The 27,380-nt window shown below is 32.5% G+C and overlaps 1 protein-coding gene across 6 annotated transcripts in view; it reads left to right on the forward strand.

The window, feature by feature from the left end:
• Window positions 1–27,380, forward strand: part of CSMD3 (CUB and Sushi multiple domains 3) — a 1,223,593-nt gene that overhangs the window by 463,802 nt on the left and 732,411 nt on the right. For 4 of the 6 annotated variants that reach the window (XM_021090582.1, XM_021090583.1, XM_021090584.1 and 1 more), the window contains one exon: window positions 14,983–15,294. The exons of the other annotated variants lie outside the window; for them this stretch is intronic. In XM_021090582.1, the coding sequence (XP_020946241.1) occupies window positions 14,983–15,294 (312 nt within the window). The remainder of the gene's footprint in view (window positions 1–14,982; window positions 15,295–27,380) is intronic. 6 annotated transcript variants of the gene reach the window in all.

A 27,380-nucleotide genomic window follows, 5' to 3' on the forward strand; every position in this document is an offset into this window, starting at 1 on the left:
TGGTATGAGGTGGTATCTCGTGGTAGTTTTGATTTGCATTTCTCTAATAATCAGTGATGTTGAGCATTTTTTGATGTGCTTTCTGGCCATCTGTATATCTTCCTTGGAGAAGGGTCTATTCAGACCTTTTGCCCATTTTTCCATTGGGTAGTTGGCTTTTTTGCTGTTGAGTTTTTTAAGTTGCTTGTATATTCTAGAGATTAAGCCCTTGTCAATTTCATCGTTTGAATTATCTTCTCCCCTTCTGTAAGTTGTCTTTTTGGTTTCCTTTGCTGTGCAAAAGCTTGTCAGTTTGATTATGTTCCACTGGTTTCTTTTTATTTTTATTTCTGTTGCTTTGGAGACTGACCTGAGAAAACGTTTGTAGGGTTGATGTCAGAGAATGTTTTGCCTATGTTCTCTTCCAGGAGTTTGATGGTATCTTGTCTTATATTTAAGTCTTTCAGCCATTTTGAGTTTATTTTCATGCATGGTGTGAGGGTGTGTTCTAGTTTCATTGCTTTGCATGCAGCTGTCCAGGTTTTCCAGTAATTCTTGCTGAAAAGACTGTCTTTTCCCCATTTCATGTTCTTGCCTCCTTTGTCCAAGATTAATTGACCATAGGAGTCTGGGTTTATTTCCGGGTTCTCTTTTCTATTCCATTGGTCTGTATTTCTGTTTTGGTACCAGTACCACACTGTCTTGATCACTGTGGCTTTGTAATATTGCCTCAAGTCTGGGAGAGTTATGCCTCCTGCTTGGTTTTTGTTCCTCAGAATTGGATTGTTCTAGTTCTGTGAAAAATGTCATCGGTAATTTGATAGGGATTGCATTGAATCTGTAGATTGCTTTGGGTAGTATGGCTATTTTTACAATATTAATTTTTCCAACCCAAGAGCATGGAATATCTTTTAATTTCTTTGAATCCTCTTTAATTTCCTTGATTAATGTTTTATAGTTCTCAGCATATCCTTTACCTCTTTGATGAGATGTATTCCCAGGTATTTGATTTTTTTCAGGTGCAATTTTAAAAGGTATTGTATTTCTGTATTCCTTTTCTAATATTTCATTGTTAGTGTACAGAAACAGGACTGATTTCTGAATGTTAATCTTATATCCTGCTACTTTGCCGAATTTGTTGATCAGTTTCAAGCAGTTTTTGGGTTGAGTCCTTAGGGTTTTCTAAATATAATATCATGTCATATGCATACAGTGATAGTCTTAGCTCTTCTCTTCCTATTTTGGATGCCTTTTATTTCTTTTTTTGTCCGATTGCTGTGGCCAGGACTTCCAGTACTATATTGAATAACAGTGATGAGAGTGGGCATCCCTGTCTTGTTCCAGATTTTAGTGGGAAGGCTTTCAGCTTTTATCCATTGAGTATTATATTTGCTGTGGGTTTGTCATAAATGGCTTTTATTACATTAAGGAATGTTCCCTCTATAGCCACTTTAGTAAGAGTTTTGATCATGAATGATGTTGGACTTTGTCAAATGCTTTTTCTGCATCTATTGAGACGATCATATAGTTTTTCACTTTTCTTTTGTTAATGTGTATGACGTTGATTGATTTGCATATGTCGAACCATCCTTATGAACCTGGGATGAATCCCACCTGGTTGTGGCATATGATCTTTTTTATATGTGGTGGATTTGGTTGGCTAAAATTTTGTTGAAGAAAATACATAAAACTTCATAGAAATACAGAGCACAAGAAACCAAGCTACATAGTTATAGAAAAATTTAAATGCTCAAGTCCTAACTGAATAGGAAGCAGTACGTCACCAAGATTAAGAATTTAAACTATGAAATCTGACAGTCTGAATAAAAGTGCCAGATCTATCAAGTCCTTTATTTTTATTTTCAATTCTTACATTTTATTATGATTTTAGCTCAAATATCACTTTGTGTTTCACTACCAACTATTATATTAATCTGTCCATTCTTTATCACTTCAACTTGAATGCAATTTTTCTTAGGAAACATATTATCTCTAAAACTCACCTCTGGATTGTTCAGTGCTTGACATGGACTAGGAACTCAATAAATTTTTATTAGAAAAATACATGAATGAATGAATGCATAAGTGAATGAATGAATGACTTAAGACATTAAACATCTGAGTGAGTACATAAATTGTTGTTCTTGGGAGTTCCCATCGTGGCGCAGTGGTTACAAATCCAACTAGGAACCATGAGGTTGCAGGTTCGATCCCTCCCCTTGCTCAGTGGGTTAATGATCTGGCGTTGCTGTGAGCTGTGGTGTAGTTTGCAGATGTGGCTCGGATCCCATGTTGCTGTGGCTCTGGCATAGGCCGGCAGCTACAGCTCTGATTGGACCCCTAGCCTGGGAACCTCCACATGCCGCAGGAACAGCCCAAGAAATGGCAAAAAAAACAAAAAAATAAAATAAAATAAAATAAAATAAAAAAATAAATGGTTGTTAAGTTATTTACCTTGGACTATATGGATTTTAACTGTATCTACTGCATATTTTTTATGAAGATTAAATGGAAATTGTTTATCATGTAACTTGCATAAAGTAAGTGATTTGTAATTGTTAGAGATTATGATTATTAGGAGTTGGAATCAGTAGGGAAGAGTTACTGAGGACTAATTGACTCCTGGGTCTTTGATGTGAACATCCTCCTAGCAAAGTATCTACTCTCCATGAATAATCAAATTTATGTGAGGCTGAGAAAAAGATTACTCCTCTGAAATTTTCTGAAGATTAGAGAAGTCATTACAGGTAAAATTTAGGAACCAGAAATTTATAGAAGCTTATGTTTATCCAAAATGGAAAAACAAACAAACAAACAAACAACTGATCCAATTTATCAACATGGTAAGAACCCTTAGGGATGATAATTCTAGTCTTGTAAATATTAAGCAGCAGATAATTTTCAAAGATAAGTAAAATTAGAATACTAAGAGCTATTATGAGTGCAAAAACTATAGTAGTTAAAGGAGGGTGTAGTAAGAACACAAAGGCATCATGTTAAGCTGAAACTGAATTATTAAAAAAAAAAGAACAAGACAGATGTATATGTACTTTTGCTGTATTTGCAAGTGAAACAGGTATGAAATTTAATCCACAGATTTAGATGAGCAGGGGAGTTCCTGTTATGGCTCAGTGGTTAAGAATCCGACTAGGAACCATGAGGTTGCGGATTCGATCCCTGGCCTCACTCAGTGGGTTAAGGATCGTCGTTGCTGTTTGCTGCAGTGTAGGTCACAGACGAGGCTCAGATCCCGCGTTGCTGTCTTTCTGGCCTAGGCCTGCGGCTACAGCTCCTATTAGACCCCTAGCCTAGGAACTTCCATGTGCCATGGGTGCGGCCCTAGGGGGAAAAAAAAAAGATTTAGATGAGCAAAAATGTTGCTCATTCGAATAAAATGTTAAAATTAAATGTTGCTTAAATTCGAATAAAATTGAGAATTTCCCTTGTCCTTGACAGGAGGATAGTTCTATCCAGGTTATTGTATGTGAGGGTAGACAGAATGTCAGTACCTTCTTCTTTTCTTAACTTCCAGAAGAATCCAGGGGGCATTTGTAATAGTGCTTGGACAATAGCACCCTAAATCTGAATTTCCCCTGAAATCTGGTGATCGTATGTTTCCCATGGCAAGCCTGAGTGCAAAATATTGGCCAAAGGTGAGAGTCCAGATTCCTGGACTCTTCCACTTTCCTGAGATGCAGCAGGGAGGTTATATATGTTGCTTCCAGTGCCTCCTTGGCCCCAGCTTCTACTCAACTCCTGTCACTTGATGTAATCCCCTCAAGTGGTCTGAACTCTTTAAAGAGATCTTGGAGCAAGTTTTTCCTTCAGTCCTCCAAAACCATCTTTCCCCCGAGGCAAGGAAATTTCAGGAAGGATCTGGAAAAAGTCAGACATGTGTTGGGAAAGGAGATGGTGGGGAAGAAATACAAGGAAGAAAACTATAAATAAATAACTTAAATGTTAATTCAGACATGTGTTTACCTGCTGTATTGTAGTAGGTAGGCTAAAGAGAAGTGTACTGATTTTGAGATTACACAACCTGGGTCTAAATTCTAGCTTTTCAGTTTACTAGCAAAGTTAATTAGTGTATATTTTGAAGCTATTCTGAGCTTTAATATCCTCAGCTCAGAGGTGCTTTTGATGATGAAATGCATTGATTAGGACTGTGGAAATGCATTGATTAGGACTGTGTCTAGAACACAATAAATGCTCAGTAAATGCTGATTGCTTTTTACAACACATTTGTTTAAATAGTTCTGTTATCTGGTCATTTAAAGTAAGCATTAGAAAAACAATTACATTATATTATCTCAATCACCTGTATTCAGGTATTTGAAAAGATAAGACACTATCCCACAGGTGAAAAACCAAATCTCCATCATCTTTATAAAAATTAAAAAGTAGGGAGTTCCCGTTGTGGCTCAGTGGTTAACGAATCCAACTAGGAACCATGAGGTTGCCGGTTCTATCCCTGGCCTTGCTCAGTGGGTTAAGGATCTGTCGTTGCCGTGAGCTGTGGTGTAGGTTGCAGACTCGGCTCGGATCCTGAGTTGCTGTGGCTGTGGCGTAGGCCGGTGGATGCAGCTCCGATTCGACCCCTAGCCTGGGAACCTCCATATGCCACAGGAGCGGCCCAAGAAATGGCAAAAAGACAAAAAAAAAAAAAAATTAAAAAGTAGGAGTTCCCTTCGTGGCTCAGCAGTTAACAAAACCAACTAGTATCCATGAAGATTCAGGTTCGATTGCTGGCCTTTCAGTGGGTTAAGGGTCGATCCAGCATTGCTGTGAGCTGTGGTGTAGGTCACAGACACTGCTCAGATCTGGCGTTTCTGTGGCTGTGGTGTAGGCCAGCAGGTACAGCTCCGATTCAACCCCTAGCCTGGGAACCTCCATATGCATGGGTGCAGCTCTAAAATAAAAAAAAAATAAAAGTTAAAAAGTATACCTCAGGAATATGGTTGGATATTCATATTATTGCCTATAGTTGTAATATTCCAAAATCATCTGTGTAGGTATAAAACTTTTATGTAATTAAAACGACTTTAATGATTACAAAAACTTCCTTTACTTTAACTATTTTTTCATCAAAAAGTCAGTCAGTAAAACTGTATATGATCTTAATAAAATAGAATATTCTCACTCATTGTTATAGGCTTCATACCATTGTTTTGTGGATGTGTTAAAAAACAGTCTTGGAGTTCCCTTTGTGGCTAGTGGAAACGAATCTAACTAGTATCCATAAGGAAGCAGGTTCAATCCCTGGCCTTGCTCTGTGGGTTAAGTATCTGGCTTTACTGTGGGCTGTGGTCACAGATGCGGCTTGGAACTGGCATTTCTGTAGCTGTGATGTAGGCCAGCAGCTGTAGCTCTGATTCAACCCCTAGCTTGGGAACTTCTGTATGCTGCAGGTATGGCCCTAAGCACACAAACAAAAGAAAACAAAGAAACAAAAAAGTCTTTTGACTTATGTCAGGAAATAAAATGTATTCTTTTTAGAAATGGAACTTGGCAGAATAATTACATGAAGAAATATGAAGGTTTACCTCTCAGTGTTGAAATAGGTATTTTTAATTATCCCAACATAATATATAATACCCTAATATATAATGTATAATCTATTTGCTTTTTGGTTTATGGAAACCTTTAATGCTAAATTCACAGTTCTAGACCATTTCTAAAACTTTTTAAAATTTTTCCTTCAACATGCTACTTTTTAAAGCTGACGTCATTTTTTTTTCAAGAAAATCTTTCCTGTTATTAATTAGCTACTACAGAGTAAAAAGTTTTACAGTGTGTTGATGCAGGAAAATAAGACTTTTTTGGCTTGAGTTTCTTATTCTGCTACTCTACTTGGGCATATTTATGTAGATACTTACCAGTTGCCTAGCAACCTCTCCACAATCAACACTGTATAGTCTTTCCTCCAGAATCTCAGCTATTTCCTACCTGCTCACACCTCCTTTACACCCACCTATTAATAATGAACCTAGTTCTTCCAAACCATGTGACAACCACATGGGATCAGATATCAATTTATGATAAACACCTCAACAACGAGCATTCAGTGATCTTACTGCAAGCTTCACACCTCTCCCCAAAACATATATTTCTCAAACTGCCCCTATTATTTCTTTTGAGACGAAAACTTTACAATAAATGAAATTGAACTAAACAGTTAAATAAAATGTATGGTCTCTCAACCAAAAAGTTATTTGTCTGATTTTAAAAGCACAGTCTCCACAGGGCAATGCCTAACCCTAAAGAGCATCCTTTTAGTAGCATCTGGGTACACAGAGATGAAAATGTGGGGGTAAAAATAACTTCTTTGGTTTCCTTTAAATCATATCATATCATATGTATATCATATCATATATATATCATACATATATCATATCATGTATGTATATATATATATAGATACCATTTTGTATACCTTAGGTATAAAAAAAATGAACACATAATTATTTCTTTAGAAAAAGGACCTACCCCTTGCCTTCCTCAAACTAGAAGGTCATTATAGAAGGAAATAGAAGATAAACATGGATACATTGAGATAGGCAGGGTAAATAGGACTCAGGGACTTTCTGGGTTAGGTCAGGATAAAGCCTTCTCTTATTTTTCCTTTCAATCATTGTATGTATAAATGGTAACCCTACCAGCTCCTTTCCCTTAGGTCTTTCCATTCTTCTTCACAATACCAAATATCATTATTATAAAATATTTTTGAGAGTTCCCATTGTGGCTCAGTGGTAATGAACCCGACTAGTATCCATGAGGATGTAGGTTTGATCCCTGGCTTCACTCAGGATCCAGCTTTGCAGTGAGCTGTGGCATGTGGCTCAGATCTGGTGTGGCTGTGGCTGTGGCTGTGGTGTAGGCCATTAGCTGCAGCTCTGATTTACTCCCTAGCCTGGGAACTCCCATATGCTGCACATGTGGCCCTAAACATGTGTGTGTGTGTGTGTGTGTGTGTATAATATAAATTGGAAGGAAATAGCAGCTGGAGAATGGAAGAAAAGGGAAATTCTACCCTCATTTGAGAAAACACATGAAGGAGTGTTTTATGTGTTCTTAGGTATTCCTTCCCCTCTTTTCCTTACTTATGTTCTTATACATGTAATATAAATTATAATTACATTATAATTATGTTTTTATGTTATTTAAGTACATCTGGATAGATTCAATTTCTTATATTTATATCCTTAAATATATTTAACAATAAATATTAATTAAACTTAAAATGTTTATATTTTTGAGAAATAAGAAAGTGGTCAATTTATATACATTCCTTCTTTCCTCTTATATTTATGAAACATTCGAGGGGAAGCAAGGGATACAATGCATAAGACAGGATTTCTTCTTTCAAAAAGTCAGTAATACATATCAATTATTAGAGACAGCAAGGCTCTGAAAGTGAAGGAGTTCCTTATATTTTGGAATAAAAATGTATGTAGTATACTTTTTTCCTAGCAATGCCTTTAGGTCTTCCATGAGAACTATGCTATTCCACAAGATTTTGTATGGAAGGAAATTAAACAAGTGTGTGTTAAGTTATATTTTGTTTGTTTAGGGAAAACTCAGATTGAGATATGCTTCTGTTTTAGCTAGGAAATAAGAGCCGCTATAAGAAGTCTCAAAATGCCGGCTTCCAAAGGTGGTTTTAGAAAGGTGTGGAGGTACATTCTATCCCTTTCTCTTATTCTTATGAAATGAGACAAGGATGCCATGAATTTTATTTTAAAACCTGTGTATTCAAGTTTTATTGTCAGTATTGTGACTTTATGTGGGATATTATGCCTAGTTACACAAAAAAGACTTCAGTTTTTATTTTGTGACTATCTTGTGAGCTAGTGTGTGTATTTATGATTGGGCACATTAAAAAAAAAATCTAGACCCACGACCCACAACTGTACATTGTTGAGACTTCTGAAAATTTATGAAAAGCAGTGATAAGATGCTAAAACTTCATTTTGCACCTTCATTTTAATCAACTAGGTGAAGCAAGAAATAACTCTTTGAGAGGGAGAAATATTTGAGAAATAATTCCTCAAGTCCTCTGCTTAAATAATTTTTCCTAGCATGAGGTTACTTTATTTTTAGTACTAAGAATGAAGATGTCTAATTCTCCCACCTTCATTCCATGACCAACTGTAATGATATTTAGTATAAAATTCATAGATTTATACTATATGGTATCATATAGTATATATTCTATATAATGCATATATGTATTTGCCATATAGATACACACACATATATATGTGTATATATATATATGTAGAGAGAGAGAGAGAGAGAGTGAAAGAAAGCGAGAGCCAGTTTTGTTATGGTTGACCAACATAGTACTCTCCATATGCTTTCTAAATCAGTATTTTCCATATGTCATCTACATAAAGGTATTTATGGTTGTTTGACATATGGGCTTATATAAATTTCAAACAATTCAGAATATGGGGTTTATATCATATATAAACAACTTGACATTAGTATATATTTTATTGATTATTTTACAATCATTTATTTACTCATAGTAAATGTGGATTTATTAGAGATATCACTAAATCTTGCCATCATCAGTTTCAGCTTAGATTGCAAATATTTATTGACTCAAGATCACTTGCATCTGATAAACAATAACAATCCACTTGCAAGAGCTAATAGTGGTGTACCCCCCAAAAAAATAGTGGTGTCTCTATTTAATGCTTAGAAATTTAAATAGAAATCTGTAATACAAGTATATAATTATGTTAGTGAATTCAGAAAGATAATTTATATTTAAACTCTCATTTCTATTTTTAAATTAATACATACCTAATTAAAATTAATTCATTATCATGAAAAATTTGTTACTTAAATTAGTGATTTTGTTTGGTTGTTTACTCAGATCAACTTCTTTTACATTTTAATGTGTCAGAAATCTGGATTTAGATGATAGCATTTTTGCATCATCATGTCATAGTTTAATGGCTGGATATTTTCTTTTTTAGAGGAGCATCTTATAATTAAAAATATCATATTTATTTAATTAGATATTTTAAGATAATAATCTTATGTAGTTTCAATATAAATGTAGCATTTAAATTTAAAATCAAAACTTTATAAGATAAATTTAGACCTGATCTTTAAAACTAAATTACAAACTATATTTCTTTAGAATTTGTCAATTTATTCTTCCAGTCAGAGAGACAATTTCATAATAGGTAATGACTAATCAAAGATATTTATGTTTTTCTATAATTTAAGGTCTGTTTTCTATTTCAGTTTACTCATTTCTTCTATAGCTTGAATATTCATATTACGCATACATCTACCAAATTATACTAGTAAATACTAAACTGCACAGATTTTAGGATACTGGAATTTACAATGTTTAAAATGCAAAATACTTATTTTCCCAACAACAGTATGTTTCCTGGAAATTATAGCATATAACATGTAACAAAGCAATGGTTTTGTTCTACATCACCACCTCATATTTTAGTTTTCAAGTCCTCATTTATTGACACTTTCCTTTAAGTTTCATATAATATTAAGTTCAGGAAGAAATACAAGATACAAATTACATACGCTAAAATTTAGAGGATGTATTAAAAAATGGCTCAAATAGAATTAATTGCTGCATTAGTTGTATTTGGATTTTATTTTATTTTATTTTTGTCTTTTTAGGGCCGCACCCACAGCATATGTAGATTCCCAGGCTAGGGGCTGCTGGCCTACACCACACCCACAGCATCGTGAGATCTGAGCTGCATCCGTGACCTACACCACAGCTCATGGCCAGATCCTTAACCGAGAGAGGACACAGATCAAACCTGCGCCCTCACAGATACTAGTTAGATTTGTTTCCACTGAGCCACGATGGGGAACTCCATATTTAGATTTTATTTTGATGTTATTTTGTATTTTTTCCTTTTGCACATTTTTATGTTAAATATGTTTATTGCGTTTTTCTTCATTATATCTAGTAATGCCACAGCATTATTCAGTTAGGATTATTTTGTTATTTACAATTTTATTCAGATATTTAATTTGAAATACTAAAATTAATGGAACTATATATATTTATATAAACATGCCAAACATAAATATCAAAAAAGGCTAATACATAAAAGCTGTTTCTAGGAGTTCCCACTGTGGTGAAGTGGGTTAAGAATTGACTGCAGTGGGCTCAAGTCACTATAGAGGTACAGGTTTGATCCCCGGCCTGCCAAAGTGGGTTAAATGATCTGGCTTTGCCGCAGTTACAGCATATGTCGCAGCTGCAGCTCAGATTCAATCCCTGCCCTGGGAACTTCCATAGGCTGTCAGTGTGGCTATATAAAAAAAAAAAATGCTATTTCTAGAATATGCAGTTATGATTAACACGTGTTTGTGTAGCATACTATATTCATTTTAGTCCATCTATTCATATCTCTAGCAAAGTACATCTGTGATGAGTTAGATAATAACTACAAAGCAATACAGAGTAATTTTTTTTAATCTCTAAGACTAAAATTTTAAATAAAATGAAATTCAAATTTTATATATGTTATTTGATACACTTTCTAAATGACACATTTATAAATGGCTTTACATGAATTATGCTTAGTACCTTGTTGATATATTGTTGAAATAAAAAAACCTTCAAATATAGTTTTATTATGATATATAATAAAATACAAATTTAATATTGTACTCATATAAATTTGGCAGTTTATATGTGTAACATATGTCATTTTCCATTATAAAAATTCCAAGAAGACATATAGCTATGATTTATAGAAGCATACACATATATGTAAACCATTTCATTTCATTTTTGTTATATTGAGAAATGTTTTATTAAAGAATCTTAATAAAATTATACTTTAGGCATGCTTACATTGTAAACATTTAAGTACATATCTCAAACAGTTTAATGACAGGGCAATCTAATTGTGATAAATTGCATCTTATACACATAATTTGCTTTCCAATGAATAATGGATTTTCCGCTTGTACATTTTCTTCCTAAATTTGAGTTGTATGTCTTGTAACATATGCATTTAATACTGTGCTATTAAAGATAATGCTTACATAATTTGTAGCATACTTAAAATATTTTAAAGATATAAACTTTTATAGTTAATATTGGATTATCTATATTATATGTTTAATATTGAATTTTTGCTATATATATAATCCTAAGGCTTTTTCCAGCCTTGGCACTTACCTCATACAACAGTTATGTATGCAGAAGTGTTCAGTGTTTTAAAACTGTTAAATGCTGCATTTTGACAATTTAAAAATCTGTGTTTCATACACTGCCAATTTAAAGTGGTAACAAAATTAGTATTCTAAATTGGTCTACATTTTAAATATAAAATGGTTATACAATATGTGATATAACTCTATAGTGAGGGATGATTTTATTGCCTTATAAAGAAAATCAATGTTATTTTTATAGTTCTACTATGTGTGTGTGGGGTGAATATATATATATGTACATATATGTATATGTCATATATATATATAATATATAGCTAAGTTTAGATACACTTCTGTCTCCTGCGATTATCAGATATATCTACTTTTTACTCCAGCTATTTGAACATTCTAAGTAAATCCATTTCACACTAACATTGTAAACTATTATGACTTGGAAATGTTGACAGAAATCTTCAAGAAACTGTTACTTATACAAATCTTCAGATTCCACACTTTTTCAAAGTGATGCTTTTGAAAGTTCAAAACAAAACCATCAGTTTTTCTTTCCTTTGGAATAACTCTTCATTTCATTATACTCTTTGAAATATGACTTTACCATGATAAAAATTATACTCATATTTCATTTGTGAAATTTATCCTATTTATTATTGTTGACATATATTAGAATTGTTATTAAATTCATTCATTCTTTTATTATTTCTTTTGAGGCATGTTTCTTGAGCATATACTATATATTGGATTCTAGATACTTGGGATTCAGCACTGAGTGTGATTTACAAAAATCTCAGCCTTCAGAAAATCTGCATTACGGTTTGGGTAGGAAAAATTATTAACAAAAAATATAAGCAAAAATAAGAACTGTTAGTGTTCCCTCGTAGCTCAGCAGGTTAAAGTTCCAGCGTTGTCACTGTTGTGACTTGGGTAATGGCTGTGACAAGGGTAATGGCTGTGACACAGATTTGATCCCTTGCCAAGGAAATTCTGCATACTCTGGGCATGGCCAAAAAAACCCCACAAAAAACAGGAAAACGTAAGAACTAGTTAATAAAATATCTGGTTGAAATATATAGCTACTTAGACTATAATTATTAAATAAATGGATTTTTGTCAATGCTTTATTCAAACATTACACCCTGTTTTGCATGCAGATTACGAGAATAGTACTGAGTCATCACTACCATTAGCCATAAGTAGAACTCTGTTACCTAAGATTTTAAGAATGGAATTGCTGGTGTTCCCATGTTAGCTCATGGTAACAAACCCGACTTGTATCCATAAGAACAAGGGTTTGATCCCCGGCCTCATTCAGTGAATAAAGGATCTGGTGATGCTTTGCAGGTGCAGCTCAGACCTGGCATTGCTGTGGCTGTAGCGTAGGCTGGCAGCTGCAGCTCCAGTTCAACCCCTAGCCATCAGGGAATTCTCATATGCCGTGGGTACAGCACTAAATAAGTAAATAAATAAATAAATAAATAAATAAATAAATATTGGAATTGCTAGCAAATCCTGGACATAAATGCTAAAAAAATCAGTTCTAACAAATTTGGTCAAAAACTGTATTTATCGCCTGAAATCTTCAAGAAAATAGACACTTAGATTTGTCTAAAGATCTTAAAGATCAGTTATAGAAGTAATCCAGGTGCATTCCCAAGAATTATCATAGATTCATTGACCCCAATATAAGAGCTTATTTAGGATTAATTGTAATGACCTTTACTGATGAAATGTAATAAATAGTATTCAATTTATTCCATTGTTGAAGGTAGAAACACTGAAATTTGAGACGGTACAAATTCCATTATTTTTCATACTTTTAGAATGCATTTAGCAACATATATTTATAATTAAATGGTTTCCTTATTTCAGCTAAACCAGAAAGCCCAGAAATTATTAAGTTAGGAAAAGTTTAAAGTATTAGTTTTTCATCTTGAGTTAATACTTCCTTTCAAAAACAAAAGTACAATTAAATTTCCCAGAAGAATAATATGGATCAGGTAACTGCTTGTATATAATGAGCACACTGATATCAAAATGTCTAATTTACCATGAAGTCAGATACTGAGTGTCAGTAATGCAAGTGTAGTTATTGCTTAAGCATATGATTAAAGAAAACCTTTATCAAATATTAGCTCAGTAAAAATTACTGTCCAATTTTCGTAACTAACATGCATTCAGTAGATTCTAATCTTTACAAAAAAACTTGGATAAATATTTAGTAGCAATGTTTTTCTGATTAATGCTTTAAAATATATTAAAAGTATTTAAAATAATCTGATAATTTTCATACCTTGTTTACCCTGGCCACCACAACATATAATCATTTAATTCTTTCAAATTTCTAAATCAAATGAAAATAAGATATGACCACACAAGCTTGAAGAATAATAGACAAGTACCCTTTTGCTAGATTGTGAATGAGGGGGGTTAATGTTTGACTTCTTTGAGTTTAAAGCAAAAGCCAGAATTAGTATTCCTACCAATCCCCTGCCTATCACAAAAATGGGGGAAAAAATAAGGCAGAAAATGCTCAAACCACATTACTTGATACAGATTTTTTTCTCTTCAAGAATTTTTACAATATCCTTATGCATTTTTTTTGTATAAAATATCTAAAAATACATTGTGGACAGAAGTTGGAAATGAGATTTATTTAGAAGGCTTTCAAAAATACTAAGAAGTTTTCTAATCAGGACCTGACTATTATTCCTAATTAATAACTGTTCCTCCAAAATTCAGTTTTTTTCCTTGTTAAGAATTTTAGCTATCAAGATGCTTCTAAGTATATCTGCCCTCAGTTTCATGCTTCTATTATAAAACTATGTCTTTTTACATTATTTAAGAACTATGAACTATCAAGGACAATTTTTGAAAAAGTTAAGTGAAAGGAAAAAGAAAACCCCAATTTGGCATTTTTACACACATTTTAAAATTACAGTGAAACTTTAGTAAGATTGAGAATGTGGAGAATTACTGTAACATGATTATGAGATATTTGGAAATTTTCAGCTATTTTTTTAAAATACTAGTTTTGTATGAATAAATGTTCCATACTAATAGTTGATTTTCAGTAATTTCTAAATAAAATGATTTAATTTTAATTAGTTTAAAATGAATTAATCTAAAGTTTCACTTTAAAACTCTGAAAAATATTATCCAACTTCCAAAACAACCCACTAAACTCTTAAGTATATATAGCTCATGACATTGAATATTTTATCGTGTTGGCTGCTTTCTGGCAAATGAGGTTAAGATAGACATTTACATAGAGTAGTTATTTCAGAGTTTCATTTTTAAAAATCATTTTGTTTTCATTTTTCAGCTTTGATTTTAAATTCTCCTTTCTTCACTTGTTTGTCTTAAAATAGAAAATTTTGATATTTTTCCCAGAAATAATGAAGATATATGGCACCAACTATTCAAAACATACTTTTGAGAAAAGTGTGGTTATACAGTTACCCATTCTGTCAAAACTTGTCACTTGCTAGGCATTTGTTGCTGAAAATCAAATATAGATTAAATAATGAATAAGATTGATTCAGGGCCATGTAAAGGGTTTAATGTTTATCATTTTCCTCCCTAATATGTTGCAGTTAAAATGTGATATATTCGTGTGTATTATCTATTCATAGGTTGATTAATACAAACCAAACATCAGATCTGGTTACATCACATTTTAGTGGCGTGTTTGTGTTTTGCCTCTTCATGTTGATTATATTTAAGGTTAATAGAAGGGAATATAATTTATTAAGCTTATCAGAAAAAATACCACAAAGTTTAAAAGAAAAAGTTAGCATCTAGTGCTACTGTGTCCCACAGGTTCTTCTACATTGACCCACACTACCTCCACTGGTGAGTTAGAGGAGCATAACAGGACTACCACTGGTGCTATTGCTGTTGCTAGCACATCTGCAGATGTTACTGTATCCAGTGTTACAGCTGTCACCATCCATAGACTTTCCGAGGAGCAGCGAGTGCAAGTAAAGAATCTCAGAAATTCAGGTCTGGACCCCAACACATCCAAGGACGGGCTTGCTCCTCATCAAGCAGATACACAAAGTACAAGGAGAAGACCAAGAAATGCTGAACAGATAGAAAGAACTAAAGAGCTTGCAGTTGTTACTCATAGAGGTATTGGATGTTATTTTACTTGTGCCCATTTAGTTACAGCCAAAGCTATATTTTGGTGATGATTATAATTAGAGAATGAGCTGAAACAGAGTCAGGATGTAAGAAGCAAAAGAAATAGTTCAAAGGTGATGAAAAATATAGACAATAACAGTCAGAACCTGAATAATTTGAAAACGCAAAAGTTAGAATTAAAAAAAAATCAAAGTGCAATGCAAATGTTGGAGGGAGGAGGGTATAAAAAACAGAAAAGGAAATGCTGCATAAAGGATAGTAAAAACAAGTGCTAAATACCTGTTGTTTATTATAAACTAGTTATGGTGTTGAGACAACTTGTAAATTTGTTTTCTATTAGTAAGTGCACATATTTACTGATTGATGATTTATCCCATGAGGTAATTTGCAGTGTTTGCATGAAATTTTTATGTTGCACAAATGCAAATTAATTATTGAGAAAATAGGTCACTCAAGTGGGAAAATGAAAACTATGTCTGATGATTATTTCACATAGCTTTTACTTTTATTACTGAATTACCCTTTGCCTGAACCATATGATTTTACTGAGAACAGATTTCTCGTTTTCAAAAGGTAACAGTTATACAGTGGTTTTCTGGCCCCAAATTTAAGTATTCCTTAACTTCCTACTTTAATTTTTAAAGGTAAAAATAAATACCACAAGCCAAATCATATATTGGTAATTTTCTAGTCAATTAATATGTCTGTTTTTTACAAAATTAGAAATTTAACAAAACATTTTTTTCCATTTTTTGGTAGCAAGTGTCACTGAACAATTTAGGAAAAAAATAGTCTAGCATAAAAAAAATAAAGGGACTCTATATTAATATATGCATCAGTGAAAACATTAATTGAACATATTTAAAGTACAAAATTTCTACTCCAACTCTATTTCCAACTTACGTATTTTCCAAGTGGCTATGGTTTATGTAGTGTGGTTAGTCATGCTTTATAAAGAGCATATGAGTAATAAAAAATCATTCAAATGCTTAGTACACACTAAGAAAAAAAATCAAAGCATCTTTGCATAAATTGATTGAAAATCATATGGAAATATCTCAGAATCTTAGAATCTTATTTGCATTGGAATTCATACTGAAAGTACTTACTTTGATTTTCTTTAATAAGAAGCATTCTAAAATGAATTCTTAGCCTGTGGTAGTCTCCTTTAAAGGATTAAATTGGTATCCTTTATTTTTCACTCTATTGCTTCTCTATTCACTCTCCTGCTATGACTATTTCCACTCATGTGAATATAGGGATCATTATAAAATTTATGATTTATTTAGTCAAGTAGATGGATTTTCTTATTATCAGGAAATAAAAGTATATAAATATTATTAAAACACTGATTAAGGAAAAAAGCCCTTCAGTTTAGTGTTTTTAGTCTGGAATGAGCTAACATTGTCAGACTTCCCTTTATTCATTTTATTACCCATTTATTAAAAGGTGGGTAATTTTAGGATGTTAGTTTCTTATTTGTCAACTAATAATATAAATGCTGCTTCAGCCAAAGTTTATCATCAAGTGATTTGGGGCTACCAATTAATTTTTTATAGAACTTGAACAAATTAGACTAAAAAGAGAATATGTAGTTGTTAATTAATAAATTGAATAAACTGATTTGAAAATTACTCAGTTTAAAACTTTTAGGTACACTCAACTAAATTTCAGTTAAGCATAAAGATTATATCCTTGGTAAATTCCAAATCAGTGCTCAAATTTTCTCAATTGTTGGCGTAATCTCCCAAAGCTGTTTTACAACATTTAGAGCATTTAGACCTGTTTTACCCATATTGTTTCTAAAATAATGTTTCTGAACATGATATTCATTTAATGGTGCCATCTGCCTTAGGAATAAATACTTTTCAATTATTCATTTTTAAATTATGTGTGTGGAGAACATTTTGACTATTATACTCAATCCATTTTTTCATTGACTTAAATTATTATGCTTTCATCAGATTTTTTAAATTAAAAGTGCTCCTTCTGACTCTTCTTTAGTAACCTACTATTTTTTAATAATTTCAGTTGCCTCATTATCTATTATATTTGACACACAAACTATTAACATTTGGGGCAAAAAAAAAGTCAGTGTTAGAAATAAAAGAAACCTGTTATCCTATTTCTGTTATATATTTTTTTAAAACCTCAGTATATAACTACATTTTCAGACATAAAACAGTATCAAAGCTTTGATTCTTAGCAGAGCCAAATTTCTAAATTGGGATTGGCTGACATGAAAACAATATTCTTTTAAAAAATGATTTCCATTCAGCCAACAAGCCTGAAATGCCTACTGAGCTCTGTTCTGTGAGAAATAAAGGTAAATACATGGCCTCTTTTTTCAAGAGACTGAGATAGAGTGAAGGACATAGAGAAATCCATCCTGGTGGGACAAGGAAGATTTTTGTCATGGGTGAGTAGAGTTCTGAAGGACTTATAGGATGCATGTAGGCAGTGAGTACTTTAATGAACATTTTAAATGAGTCAGTAAAGATAATACAAAACTAGCTTGCTTAATTTTTCTAGCTATTTTAAGGAGAAAATAATTCTTGTTCCTCTATTCCATTCTCCACAATGTGGTCAGAATTACCTTTTAAAAATAAAAATCTTATCACATCACTCCACTGCTTTAAAATCTCCACTCACTTCCCAATGACCTTGGGAATAAAATCAAGACTTGATGATGACCCATGGAAACCTTAATGAGCTGGCTTTTTTCCCACATCTCCAAGTTCATTTCATGTGACTCTCACAGTCATTCTACTTTTTTAGCCAAATAGAATTGCTTTTAGTTTGTCAAACAAACCATGTTCTTTTCTACCTTATACCCCTCTCATAAGCATAAGGTCCTTCTCCCTTCCAGTCAGGTCATTCTAATTCTCTTTCCAAAGTTTTAGCTTAAATTGTCACCTCTTATTACAGCTCACCATTCTGTATGTGCTGTGAGGTAAGGAGTGGATGAGTCTTGTTCAAGATGCATTCCCAGTACCTGGAACAACTTTTGACCCAGAGACATATTTAGATAATATTTAGTAAACTAATGAATAAATATTTATGATTTCAATAGAGTGTTCACTCAAATTACTTAAAGGCTTAAACATATTCCTTAATATAGTAAAATATCTATATTTCAGTATTAAAGGTAACTATTTTGTCACAGTTATAGAAAGACTAGTGTTTTTAATCCCTTGGAAAGGCAACAATATTTTCATGAACTTAACAATAAAATATTGCTTTTTTATTTTAATACCACTTCAAAATTCATAAAATAAAGCTATATATAAATGCCTTGCTTATGGCCTTTTCACATTTATAAAATCAAAGGAAATTTATAAACTCAATAAAACTATAAAGTCAGTAAATTTCATATGAATAAATATTAATGTAATGCAATGGATATTATTTTACTGAAATTAATTACCATCTAAAGCATATGTACTATGGAAATTTTTATAGCAATAGCATAGGGTGTTTTTTTGATGTGTAAAAGTGTATTCTGTTTTGCACTGTAATAGTTTGCCATTTTTTATCATTTGTCTCTATTCACACTGCAGTTATGCTTTCATTTTAAGCTTCTTTCAATAATTCTAATTCCTAATTTGTCTATTCTCAATAACTTAAGGTAATTAAAGTATAGTTTAGTTTAGTTTACACTATTGTCACTATGAACACAAAGAAAAGGTAGACACTGAAATTGTACAAAGTGTTTGGCACTTACGTACCTGTGAGTGCATAGGCTCAAAATCTATGTATTAATTTATGATAAATTACATATTAAGGAGCTATAGTTTATTATAAAAGCTATACAGTACTCTAAAAAAAACTTGGAATATATATCAGAGACATTTTCAATTCTCTATAGGGTACTGTTCCAATTAATTTTTCTATAGTACTATAGTTAAAACATCAGCAATTCAATTGAAACTATCTTCTCAAAATAGTTTTTTAGCTACTTATCTCAGTAAAAGAAAACCCTTTCTAGTTTTCCCCATTTAAAAAGAGTCTTTGACATTGAAATAAAAATAAGTAAAGGAGAAAAATAGTTGTAAATAATGTTGATTTAGATTTTCTTTAAACAGTGTAATATCACAGTTTTCTGTATTAGTGTCCAATACTCTTCAAAATCAAAATTCAATTTTATTGAATGGATTTTAGTCCACTTTTGTCAACTGCTATGTGTGAGACTGTTTGCAAGTTGTATGTGCTATTAGGGTTGAATTTCCCTATCAGTTAAATAGTATCATAGTATTACATTAGGGTTATAGTAAGGATTAAACATGGTATTGGGTGGGAATGCCAAAAAAATCTTAAGTATTTTCTCCCGATGGAAGAGCAAAATCAAATTGCCCACAATCGCTGGTTAGTTTTGAGATCAGAGAATTAGGCTGAGTCTGTTCTCTGTGCCTTGTTAGCTATATGCTCTTGAGTGATAACTTTAACTCTCAAATCCACACCTTCTTAGTAAAACTGAGAATACCTATCTCATAGGTAATTATGTGGGAAGAAAGCGCAGTTGCTGGCTTGTGTTCAACAAGTACTCTAGTTATTACTTTTATTTTTATTCGCCAAATATATTTTGACTCTTGCTAGGCAGTAGGGATATAAAAATGAACAGTGCAGACTATGCTATAGAGTAGTCTATATATCTTTAAAAAAAAGTAGTAATTACAAGCTTAATGAGAAACATGCATAGTAGTATTTTTGAAATGTTATTGAAGTAGAGGGAAGGGACTGATTGCCTCTAGATGCAAAAGGCAAGGAAGGCTTCACAGAGGATATTTGAACAAATTCTTGAGTGATGAACAAACGTTTCAAACTAGTAAATTGTATTTATATAACTTAACTTGTATAAAAAAACGCTTTGAGTAGATACATGTACTGAATAGAAATATGATGAATCTATACCAAAATAAATAAAGTATTTAACATTGCTTAAAGAAATATTTACATTCATATAAATAAACCTAAAAGCAATTGGTTTTTAGATTATAGATTATCCTGATGTTTAAAATTAGACAAAATTAAAAATAGACACACAGAATATCTAGTGATATTTTAAATTTCATCAGAATAGTTTGCTGCCTTAACTATATCTTTTGAAATTATTTATTAATATTTATATAATTATATCACCTAAATTATTTATTGATAATTGTCAATATTAATAATGAGTAATCATTTTATTAATATTTACTAATATTTACTTTACTAATAATCTCTAAACCCCATAGTTCATTATTATAGCCTCTAAAAGATTTCAACTCAAAGTTGGTTTACAACTAGCCGAGCATATGTAATATGATTAAAAATTTATAAGAGTCCTGCATTTCTAGGACTGTATTTTTAAAATGTAATCTTTTGGATCATCTAATACAACACTGTTATTTTATACAGGAAATTTTGATCTGAAAGAGGCAATATGAAAACCCAGTCTTCATATTGCTGGACTAGTATTCATTCATCCTTTAATTTGCTTATGGTTCATAAGGATCTAATATAGCCAAAGCCTTGTACTAGGTGGTATTAAGGTTAAACTAATAGTGTAATTAACTTTTTAACACTTTTTTCTTATATATTATGGTAGACTATTTCATGTTCTTCCATTATGTAGACAAGTTCTGTCAGCTGTTAATGAGTAGCCTTGATAGTTGCTATTCTCATGTAAAAATGTGAATATACTCTTCTGGAAAAGGTTGCGTCTACATATATAATAAACTCTCTTTTATTGTTCTTCCTAGCAGAAATTTAGATGACTATATCATCTTATGTGGTTAAATATGTCTTATGAGCATGCTGCTTTTTGTTTTGACATAGGGTAGTCAGTTCTTTCACAGTATGATTAACAGCTAATGATCATATTAATAGGATCAAGAATAATTTTAGCTTATAATATAAAATAATAGGAAATTATGTTTAACTGAAATTGAAGATGTAGATTCCCCTCTTCCCAATAATGGTAGCTTAAAAGAAAATCTATTTTAATTACTGCTTTGTAAACAACTTTTTATTATTTTCAACTTTAAGATAGTGGTAGTTAATTCAGCATAAATCATTTATTTTAGGTCAGCAATTTTAACTCAGACAAAAGCAGGAATTTTAAAAACTTTTATAATAAGAAATTTTTTTCAAATAAGTTCATCTGAACTTTTACATTGTTCAGATGAAAAGGGAAAAAATGTACTATGAGACATATATCTATACTAAATTTTCAGTTTATTTCAAAAGTCAAATTCTATGACATGTGACAATTTTGTTTAAAATCCTGGACTATAATTTGGCAAATACTCTGTTGTGTGGAAGTAACAGTTCTTGGGTGCCTAGTATGTGCTTTTCACTAGTAGTCTATTTGGCCATATGCAAAATATATTTTAAATCTTTTCAATAATTTTCAAATAACTTAAACCATTTTTAAAATTTCTATTAATACTTTAATAGAGTATAAATTTGTAAATTGAAAGTTTTTTGTTAATCTTTGTAAGCACTATCCCTGTGAGGAAGTTAATATGTAAGAGGTTACTTAGATCTTTATGCATACTGATATATGTCCATCAAGTATCAGGTGTTATTGAACATATTATCTTGGTGCCAAGTGTATGACAAATTGAAAAGAAGTAGAAGATATGGTCTCTATTTTCAAAAGAACAGTTGTAGAGACTAGACAAAAGAGAAAAATTATTGGTCATTTCCAAGAGAAAGTGTAACGATAGAATGAATATGAAATGTGAGCGAGAATGAGTTATAGCTGTCTTTAGATATGTGACATGTTGTTATAAGTAAGAAAGATTAAACCCGTTCTGCCGCAGGTTGTAGAAGTTAGTGTAATGGAACCAAAGGAACTTACATAATATTTAAGAGGACTCTTGTAACAGTGAGTTTTGTTCAAATATAAGTTGTGTGCTTCAGAAAGCAGTCAATACCTAAATCATCAATAAGATATTCAAGCACAGCTTGATGGACAAATCGGGCATTTCGAAAGCGTTTAAGCAACAGAGTGTGTTGAAATAATGTGATCATTACTGATTCTTCTAATCCAAAGTGTCTATGAAACTATCCAGAGATATTGTCTATTAACTAATGTATTTCTCATCATTTCTTCTTGACGTTTGACTTGACATGGTCTTATCTTTATGGTTATTTAATTGTCAAACTAGAGTTAAAACAAGCACAGAAGTAGCCAACACTACCATCAGGAAAGTGAGATCAGCACTCTTCTTATCCCAGTAAATGGGAACTCAGCTACATAAACATTTTTCACAGGGACCACTGCCACATATATGCCTTAAGTTCCAAAAATTCTCCATTTGAGCATCTAACTTTAGATTGTCTTTTAGGTTATTAGTGTCCAAAACTACAGAGTTACTTTATTCAAGAATTTTCTTTCTTCCTTCTCACCCTCCTCCACTTCTCCCTCTCTCCCTCCCTTCCTCTCCTCCCCTCCTTTCTTCTCCACACCTCATTTCTTCTTTTCCTTACTTTTGGTTCTTTCCTATTTTCTTTGTTTTCTTTCTGTTTTTATTTTTCCTTTTCTTTCTTTCATTCTATTTCTTTCCTCCTTTGCCTTTCTCCTTCCCTCCCTCCTTCCTTTTTCTATCCATCTTCGTTTCCTTTCCTTCTCTTACTTCTTTCTTTCGTTTTTGCTTTCCTTATTTGTTTCTTACTTAAACAAATATTCAGTGACTCCTTGCATGTCATATTTTCTTTTCATTCTTTAGTATACAGCATTGAACAAAACTTGTAACTCTGCTTCATTGAGTTTATATTCAAATAGGGAAAAAAAGACTAGCAAATAAATAATTACCTGATGATAGCAGAGATGACAGAGAAAACTACCATCTAAAAATATTTGGAGTTTTGTTTGCTAAAAAAGAAAACCTGATATGCCTGGAATTCAATGGACAAGGAGGGAAGTAGAGATCAGGTGGAAAACTGGTAGAAACTAGACCTATAGGCTCTTAGGCCTAAGTAAAGACTTCTTTTTCCCCCCAGTCTAATGTGACAGGAAGCCATTGGTAGGCTTTAGAACTTTAGAAGGGATGTTATCTAACATAACCTTTTGTAGGACATCATTTTAGCAAAAAATTACATAAGACATTTTAAAGTAAGTAGAAGCTGGCAGACAAATTAGTAAAGTATACAGAGGTGCAGTTAAAGGTTCACAGATATTTGGGTCTAAGTCCTAGACTCTACTTCTCAAGCTTTATTGTAAATGCAGATCACCTTGAAGTCTTATTCAAATGCAGATTGTGACTTGATGGGATTGGGGTGGGATCTGAGATTCATATTTCTAACAAGACGCAGGTTCTGCTGATACACTGAATAGAAAGACTTACACGAGGATTATTATTATGGAGAAAGAGCAGCATATATTCAACAGTACCTGATCTCTGTTCACTCTCCACGACATCTTGTTCTCCAGTAGAATAATCATAATGTTGATACATTAGCTCAGATATATAGTAAAAGCTTAACTTTAATTTTATAAGGATGGCTTATTAATTCCGTCAACCCTTAAAGAGTGACTGAGCAGATTACATTAGTTATTTTTTTACTGAAAAGATCAATGAATGGATGAAAAAATGGTGAAAGCATGCCCAAGAGAAATTTTAATTCACGTATTATTCTTAATTTTACCTTAAATTTTATATCTAAAATTATTTTTTAAATGTGTTATCAGGAGTTCCTATCATGGTTCAGTGGAAACAAATCTGACTAGCATCTATGAGGATGCAGGTTTTATCCCTGGCCTCGCTCACTGAGTTAAGAATCTGGCATTTCTGTGAGCTACGGTGTAGGTTGCAGATGCACCTCGGATCTGGCATTGCTGTGGCTGTGGCATAGCCTGGCAGCTACAGCTCTGATTCGACCCCTAGTCTGGGAATCTGCCTATGCCACAGGTGTGGCCCTAAAAAGACAAAAAATAAAATAAAAATAAAAAATAAATAAAATGCATTATCAAATAATGGAAAAAACAAGGTTTTTCTTTTTTTCTTTTTTTGGGACTTCTGTTTTTATTTAATTTTTTTAACTTTTTATATAATGATTTTTATTTTTTTTCCATTATAGCTGGTTTACAGTGTTCTGTCAATTTTCTATTGTACAGCATGGTGACCCAGTTACACATACATGTATAGATTCTTTTTTCTCACATTATCAAGGTTTACTTTCCTTTTGGTTACCATTTTTCAAATCTTAGAAACTGATAGATGGAGGAAAAACTTAATGAAAACAAGGATACAAAAATCGATTGCCAAATGAAATATTTTCATGATTGAATAAGTAAGCAGTGTCTTCTATTTTATATAAATGATGAAAAGTCGGGAGTTCCCATCGTGGCTGAGTGGTTAACGAATCCGACTAGGAACCATGAGGTTGCGGGTTCTATCCCTGGCCTTGCTCAGTGGGTTAAGGATCCGGCGTTGCCATGAGCTGTGGTGTAGGTTGCAGACACGGCTAGGATCCCACGTTGCTGTGGCTCTGACATAGGCTTGGCAGCTACAGCTCCGATTAGACCCCTGGCCTGGGAACCTCCATATGCCGCGGGTGCGGCCCTAGAAAAGGCAAAAAAAAAAAGAAAAAAAAAGAAAGAAAAAAAAGAAAAGTGCACTTGCTTACTTGAATTCCCATGTCATTATTTATGAGATTAACTGCTATATTGGTTTTCATGCATGTTTAGCATAAATAATAACAGAATAGAAAATGTATAACATTTTAAAAATTGTCAGAGTTCCTACTATGGAACAATGGGATATATGGTGTCTCTGTAGCGGCAGAGAGGTAGGTTCCATCCCAGCCTGGTGCAGTGGGTTAAGAATCAACATTGCTTCAGTTGTGGCATAGGTCACAGCTCTGGTTAGGATTTGATCCCTGTTCTGGAAACTCCTTTTGCTGTGGGGTGGCCAATAAAGAAAATAAAATGTCTGGTTGCATATGATTCTTGTAATGAGAATACTTTCATTCATTAAGTTAATTATTAGTTTTTATATAAGAAGTTGGATATTGATAAAGTAAATACATATTTAACATAGTGAATTGTTAACATTTAGCTGGGTGCCCTACATTATATATTGACTATTGCATGCTTTATTAGTATCTTGTCCTTTTTTGTTGTTTTTCATTGTTTTCTTGACTTTTCTCCTTATATTATTTTGTGGAAAATTGTGTTTGATGTTGATATTTGTAGCAATTAAAAAAATCCATGTCCAGAAATGTACCAGTTCATTATTTAAATACATAATTATTTGTTGAATATTGTCATTTTCTTTTTCATTACCACATTTCCTCATATTTGTGAAACTGTCAAAACTGCCATTCATAACCATAAATATTCTTATTGTTCTAATTCTTTTACATTTTGTCAAATAAATTATTTTTAGGGAGAGAAGAAAAAAATGTTAGAATTTACTTGGTTACAGGTTTATGCATTTTTAAAAGGTATCAGAAAAAAGTACTCTGAATGCCTGAGGACCTTTGTGATAATAATAAGCACTGAAAAATTTGCTTTTCACAATTGACATATTTGCAAGCAACCATTTTATTCCTACCCCTCAAGCCATGCTTTTGAGTTATTCCTATGCAGAGATTTTTAAGAACATCTGATAACCCGTTGTTTGTGTTTTCTTTTAGGCAGATCTTAGGAGGCATATATCTTTTCACATTAACTGCAAACATCATCTTGTAACAATGATCTTATTTCATCAATTATGTTTTTTTAATCCCATTTTTATGCTCACAGTAATAATCAGACATTTTGGTAGCTTATTCTTTATATTAACATTAGTTTTCATTTTTTATAAAATGAGCACGGGAAAATAGTAGTAATATATAGAGCTTAAAAAAAGGGAAGTCTTAACTTTATTTATTTATTTTTGTCTTTTGTCAGGTCATACCCACGGCATATGGAGGTTCCCATGCTAGGGGTCTAATTGGAGCTGTAGCCGCAGGCCTATGCCAGAGCCACAGCAATGCCAGATGTGAGCCATGTCTGCAACCTACACCACAGCTCATGGCAACGCCGGATCCATACCCATGGAGCGAGGCCAGGGATCAAACCCACAACCTCATGGTTTCTAGTGGGATTCGTTTCCACTGCGCCATGAGGGGAACCCCGCAGGAAACCTTAACTTTAAAGAACAGAGATGTCAGTGGTTTTGTGAAGGTGATTTCACCATATGTTTATCAGAGCTAATTATTTTGCCTCTGGATAAGTTGGTCAGAATGAATGTGAGGTTTATGACTTTTAAATCTTTCCTCTTGTTAAAATATTTTGAAGGGGCTAGACTTTCTATTTGCGCTCAAGGCTGGTGCCAAAGTAGACTCCTCTGCTTTTTGGAGTATGAAGAAATCATCCTAGAGACATTTTTATCTTGTTCAGAATTATTTCAGGGCATTTTCACCCACTTTTGCAACAAGCTGCTTCCCTTCTATGTATTTTTCTAGAGCATATGGCTACCCTGCTGTGCACAGAGTGAAATTACACAATTAAGCTTTACAATTTTAGGAAGAACAGAACCTTCATATGTGGTTGAACAGCATGGTTTTAGGTTTGGGTGCATTGCATAGTATATTTTTCTCTTCATAATTACATCATTTGTATTCTAAATCATGGACTATTGCTTTTTAGTGTTGATGCTTGATTTTTCTTTGTTTAAAATTGTCTTCAATGGCATTTCTTGATAATAACCAAATGGGACTAAATTGTGATAAATTTCTAGATTGATTGTATCCAGAGTCCAGAGAGGTTATAAAAATTTTCATTTAGTAGGTTTACAGTCCATGGGGGTGGGAGAGAGAGGTGGGTCCATAAACTCTCCTGAACTTTGCCATTAGAAAATAATGCAGCAAAAGTTGATTTTACTAATAAGTCTATCTGATAATTTGAATTTTATCTAACAGTTGGCTTTTGATACACCTTTTTTATTTGTCTGTTCATACATTTAAAATAAGGCATTAAGAGGCTTCATACCCTGGAATTATGCATGGCTTTATCAATTAATAATATTATTCAACATTCAATATTAAATTCAGCACCATACTAAAGTAAACCATGCTTAAAATCAGATATTGTTGAC

Source organism: Sus scrofa, chromosome 4 (genome assembly GCF_000003025.6).
Source record: "Sus scrofa isolate TJ Tabasco breed Duroc chromosome 4, Sscrofa11.1, whole genome shotgun sequence".
Lineage (NCBI taxonomy): Eukaryota > Metazoa > Chordata > Mammalia > Artiodactyla > Suidae > Sus > Sus scrofa.